We start from the raw sequence: 6,406 nt of genomic DNA on the forward strand, positions 1-6,406 counted from the left end.
AAGAATCAGTGTTTCATACAATCATCACAAGTAAATACTTTTTTAGCATAAACACCACGTATAGCAGCACATGTTTCATGCCACCATCTGGAGCATTTATGGCATTTATCCCAATTATCCTTTAAATACGGATCGACAGGATCACCATAACTGTATTGACATTTTGCACAAAGTTGTTTATTAATCACACCTTTTGCATCAAGGTTATTCAAACGTGCCTTTTGATGTGTAGATATATCTTTTTTAATGCACTTTTTACGTGGCTGCCTGTTCTTATATTTCAAAGTTAAAGATTCCTCTAGCTGAGATTTATATGGTGATCCAGTAATTTTTTCAGCATGATTTACCCTTCTTTTTATACCTGTTCGTTTTGTATTTTTAATTTCAAGTCCAGCTAGTGATCCAAATGTAACACCATGAGGTTGTGAGGTTTCATTAGAGGTGGCTAATTCTAATGACTTATGAAGTGTAAATGATAAGTTTGGTGAAACAGATTCTAAATAAAAATATTTAATTAAAGAAAGTGAATAAAATTCAACATGTAAATTATAAAAAAATAGTTAAAATGTTTTAAAGAAATTTGAACAAATTTTTTAAGAAATTTTTTTTAGGTTAATAAAACAACAGAAAAATTATTATTTTGCTTGATATAAAACAAACTAAATCTGTGTTTAAAATAAATGGTGGAAGATGGTAAAAATAATACACCTTTTAAAATGAATTACCTTTTTGAGAAGCAATAATACATTCTGTGACAAAATCAACATGATCTAAATCTTTAGCAGAGTCTAACCCATTGTCGAGAGTAGGATGCATTTCAGAGGTAATATTTGGTTTTGAAATTTTTGATACAATATATGAGTGATCAGTAGCCTTAGCTGCAGCAAATTCTTCTTCAGTAAACACATTTCTATCAAATGGATATATTCCACATTTTTTAAACCCTGACTGACAATTTTAAACAGTTGCAGCTTTCCCATAAGCTATTCCAAATAATTCACTAACCTCTAATTCAGTTACAGGACGACCTGGATAATGACGAAGCCAAGCACCAACTTCTTGATCATAGAATATTTTGAGGCTTTTAAAAAATGAAACATCAAGTGGTTGCAGTTTGCGTGTGCAGTGGGATGGAAGTGATAATGTAATAACATTTGTCTTGCGAGCTTTTATAATAACATTAAGATTTTTTTTATGACTTGAATGTCCATATTAAATTAGAAGAACTGGTTGGATTCTTGACTGTGGCTGGACTGCTAGTAAAAAATGATCAAACCATTTTTCAAACAAACCAGTTGTTATCCACCCATTTTTGCTGCCACCAGACATAGAACCAACTGGGGTTTTATCTAAAAATTCAGGTCTCACTCGAATACGTGGATAAATCAGCATTGGAGGGACAAAAAATCCGCTTGCTGATTGGCAACAAACTATTGTGATTGTTTTTCCTCTTTCCGAGCTTGTTAAGCCGCCAACACTATGTTTTCCTTTCAGGGCAACAACTTTTCCTGGTTTATGGCATATAGACAATCCGGATTTTCATATTGTATATTTGATATTTATTTATATTGTATTATATAATAATAACATTAGTTTATAATATATTGGCCATTAATTAGTTCATAAATTTTTTTTTATAAAAATTCGTTACTTTTCCTGTTTTTACCTCATAAGATCGAGAAAGATCTACTTTTATGAAGTGTAAAATTGTAAATTTTTTTTTGCTTACAAATAGATTTTTTGTTTGCATTAAAAAATATCATTTCAAATATTATTTGGAAGTTTTTTTATTCCAAATATTACCTACTAATTAAGAATAAATATTAACACATTTACAATATCATAATTAATTATTCACAAGTCTGAAACGGTAATTTTGCAAAATTAATTATAAAGATTGGACCTTTTATCTTATTAATAACAACTTATCAGTGCTATTACAAGCGATGTGCATTTCATGTCATCTATGTTTGTGAAACGACGGCCTTTTAAGGTTTTCTTCATTTTTGGGAATAAGATAAAGTCATACGGAAACATATCTGGTGAATATGGGGGTTGGGGCATGATTATGGTGTTGTTTTTGGTAAAAAAATTACGAACTAGCAACGACGAGTGAGCAGGTGTATTATCGTGGTGCAAAAGCAATGAATGGTTTTGCCATAAATCGGGGCTTTTTTTTGGATTGCTTCATGTAAACGTCGCATAACTTCAAGGTAATACTCCTTATTAACCGTACAACCTTGTGGTAAGAACTTATGATGAACTACGCCATTATAATCAAAGACAACAGTAAGCAAAACCTTAACATTTGATCGAACTTGACGTGCTTTTTACGGTCTTGGTGATTCAGGGTGCTTCCATTGCGACGATTGTGCTTTGGTTTCGACGTCATAACTGTACACCCATGTTTCATCGCCAGATATGACCGTTTCAAACGAACTTGGATTGTCGTTGACGTTATTTAGCAGCTCCTGAGCGATGTTCATGCGATTATTTTTTTGGTCGAAATTCAGCAGTTTTGGAATGAATTTTGTTGCCACTCGTTTCATGCCCAAAACATTTGAAAAATGTTATGACATGAGCCAATTGATATGCCAACTTCTTCAGTAACTTCTCTTTTAGAGATTTGGCGGCGATCATTCATAACCCTTTTTTCCACTTTGTTCACATTTTCATCGCTTATTGACGTGCTGGGTCGACCGGAGCGTTTGTTATCTTCAACGTCTTTGCGGCCATCTTGGAAACGCTTATACCACTTGTAAACACTTGTTTTTTTCATAGCAGACTCGCCATAGGCTTTTTGCAACATTTCACACACTTAGTTACACTTTATTTCATTATTTACGCAAAATTTAATACAAATTCTTTGAAACTTCAATTCTTCCATTTTTTAAACAAGCAAAAATCGCCGGGCTTATAAAAACACGTCGAACCTTAGCGACTACCGCAGACAAAGTAAACAACTAATATAGCTGAGAATTATATCATACTTTACGGGCATTTATACCAACACAAAAAAAAAAAAAAGTTTTTAATCCTATTTCTGATTAAGCAGGTATTAACAGGTTAGAAAGATTTAGGAATACCTTATTGTGTGGTAATAAATATAAAGAGAAATATTAAAAAGCCAAGCATGCTAAAAATTCCATGTCAAATGCGCACGAACTATATATTATTTTTAAATTGGTATAGTAAATTATATATATATATATATATATATATATATATATATATATATATATATATATATATATATATATATATATATATATATATATATATATATATATATATATATATATATATATATATATATATATATATTTATATATATACATATATTTAAATTTTCTTTAATTTAATTTATTGTTGTAAAGTTCTTTAAGAACATTGTGCACTCTATATGTAGAATACACTAACATAATTTATATATATTTAAACATATATGCTTATATATATATATATATATATATATATATATATATATATATATATATATATATATATATATATATATAATATATTATATATATATATATACATATATATATATATATATATATATATATATATATATATATATATATATATATATATATATATATATATATATATATATATATATATATATATATATATATATATATATATATATATATATACATATACATATATAAATATATATATATATATAAAATAATATAATATAATATAAAACATTCTTTATGCAAAAAGTTCTACTAAAACTTATGTTCTAACACCTTGTATACTTTCCTTTTTTTAAAAAACATTAAATTTAAGTGAAACATATTTAATGAAGGAAATTTGTTTATTGTCAAAAGCATAAATTGTTAACAAATAAGAGCAGAGCATATATCTTTAAACAATTTTTTTTTTTAATTTACAAAATACAAATTGTTAACGAAAGAGGAACATAGTATATATCTTTTCAACAAAATTTACTTCAAATATGAATATTAAAAAAGTTTAAATAAAAACTATAGATATTAAAACACTATATATCTTTTTAACATTTCTGTTGAACACATTATTTCAACACATTTTATGAACATACTAATTAAGAACAGATTTAATTTATGTTTCATCAAGATAGTACACCACTCTACTGGCAAGAACAACATACTTGCTCTCAACAAAACCAAGTCACATTATATCAATGTACACCACTTGGCTAGCAAGGTCAACAATCTTGCTGTAAACTAAGCCAAGTCACAATAATTTGAAATTATGCAAACAACATAATAAACACTAACAAACCATAAACACATAACATTATATCACCAACATAGAAACACTTCATATATAAAAGATATTGGCGGACGTGTATTTCAGGCACCCCCCTATAGTAAGTCCGTAAAAAAGTCTTATACGAAACGATTTTTATTTAAAACCATACCCTTGCCAAACCTTAACTCTGAAACTTAGGGTTAGGCTATGAGTTTGGTTTTGGTTTGGGTATGGCTTTCAATAAAATAAAATTTGTTTTTGTGTTCAGAGCTAGATTATAGTTTTTAATAAATGTTATTCGTAAAATGCGACTCGTTTTTTACGGACTTTGTGAAGGGGGTTACCTGAAATTCACGTCCGCCAAGGTATTCACCCACTTACAAAATATAAACCTATATAACCTTAATACATATAAACACATAATAAATAACACATAAATATAATTAAATATATAAATTAAGAAAAATATATATAAACTACAAACATTTATAAAATACAACCTTATTTTTGTAATATTTGTTATATGACATACCTCGTAATAAATGTTTAACAACTATAAAAAAACAAACGATTAAACGAAGTGGTTTTTTTATATTATAAAAGAAAACAGATTTTCTCTAAAATAAAATTTCAAAAGATCTTGTTCTTTAACTTGCATCATAGAGTTGACCGTGTGAGATGGGGTTTTGGAGATAAACACTAACTTTATGAAGAGTTTTGACCATTAAATAGAGTATCGTCTTCTAGAGTCATCATCGTCTTCTAATTTTTTAAGATAAAAATTACAGATTAATATACTTTAAATACAATTGACAAAGAACTTGAATTGTTTTAATTACTAAAATGCATGAATTAAATAAATTACCTGAGTTACTATACTCATTTATAAGTAATGCATGATTTATCCTTTACCCCAGAAGTCATCAAATGAAAAATGCTTCGATCTTATTACTAAATAAGCTGATGAAATAAAGTTTTCGATATTATTACTGATTAGGCAGATACTAACAGATTGTAAAGATTAAGAATACCTCATTGCGTGGTCAATTATATAAAGAGAAATATTAAAAGGCCAAGTGTGGTAAAAACTCCGTGTCTAAGGCGCACGAATGGGTATCAGCGGCAGCAGCGCAACAGCGTTAAATTAAGTATTAATTATTATTAAGTATTACATTATAAAAAATACATTTGCAACCACTTTTGTTTAAAGATATTTGCATACACTATCGTTCTCATATTCTTATAAAACAAAGTGTTGCCACTTGTTCAGTTTCGTGTCAAACACGCTCGAAAGAACACCACTAAAACTATTACGTTTAACCTGATGATTGCAACAGCATGAAACTTGAAATTGTAAAAATTACGTAGTTTTTTTTCTTAGTTATTAGTTCATCGAGCACTTTCTTAACAGTATATGCACAAAACAGCATCACTACATATATATATATATATATATATATATATATATATATATATATATATATATATATATATATATATGTATATATATATATATATATATATATATATATATATATATATATATATATGTAGATATATATATATTTATATATATATATATATATATATATATATATATTTATACATATATATATTTATATATATATATATACATATATATATACATACATATATATATACACATATATATATATATATATATATATATATATATATATATATATATATATTTATATCCTAGAGCCGAGATAGCTTAGTTAGTTTCCGAATTATTGGCTGTAGCAGCCAATAATTCGGTTGCAGGTTCAAATCCCTAATATATATACATATGTATATATATATATATATATATATATATATATATATATATATATATATATATATATATATATATATATATATATATATACATATATATATATATATATATATATATAAAAATATATATATATATCCTAGAGCCGAGATAGCTTAGTTAGTTTCCGAATTATTGGCTGTAGCAGCCAATAATTCGGTTGCAGGTTCAAATCCCTAATATATATATATATGTATATATATATATATATATATATATATATATATATATATATATATATATATATATATATATATATATATATATGTATATATATATATATATATATATATATATATATATATATATATATATATATAT

General features: G+C 26.3%; 1 protein-coding gene across 1 annotated transcript; it reads right to left on the reverse strand.

Moving 5' to 3' along the window:
* Positions 1-5: 5 nt before the first annotated feature.
* Positions 6-975, reverse strand: LOC136085261 (uncharacterized). The gene is made up of 2 exons (XM_065806551.1): positions 726-975; positions 6-496 (listed from the first exon to the last, which is right to left on the reverse strand). Exons 1-2 carry the CDS (start codon positions 814-816, stop codon positions 6-8), a joined length of 582 nt encoding a protein of 193 aa, XP_065662623.1. The 5' UTR covers positions 817-975.
* Between the last annotated feature and the right edge of the window lie 5,431 nt (positions 976-6,406).

This window comes from Hydra vulgaris, chromosome 09 (genome assembly GCF_038396675.1).
Source record: "Hydra vulgaris chromosome 09, alternate assembly HydraT2T_AEP".
NCBI lineage: Eukaryota > Metazoa > Cnidaria > Hydrozoa > Anthoathecata > Hydridae > Hydra > Hydra vulgaris.

What these genes read in the sequence shown, in the direction of transcription:
- LOC136085261 (XM_065806551.1), bottom strand. Translation starts at nt 816, where the DNA reads ATGCATCCTACTCTCGACAATGGGTTAGACTCTGCTAAAGATTTAGAT. An exon ending in TATTATTGCTTCTCAAAAAG is followed by an intron (nt 497 to 725) that starts GTAATTCATTTT and finishes ATTTTTATTTAG; the next exon opens with AATCTGTTTCACCAAACTTA.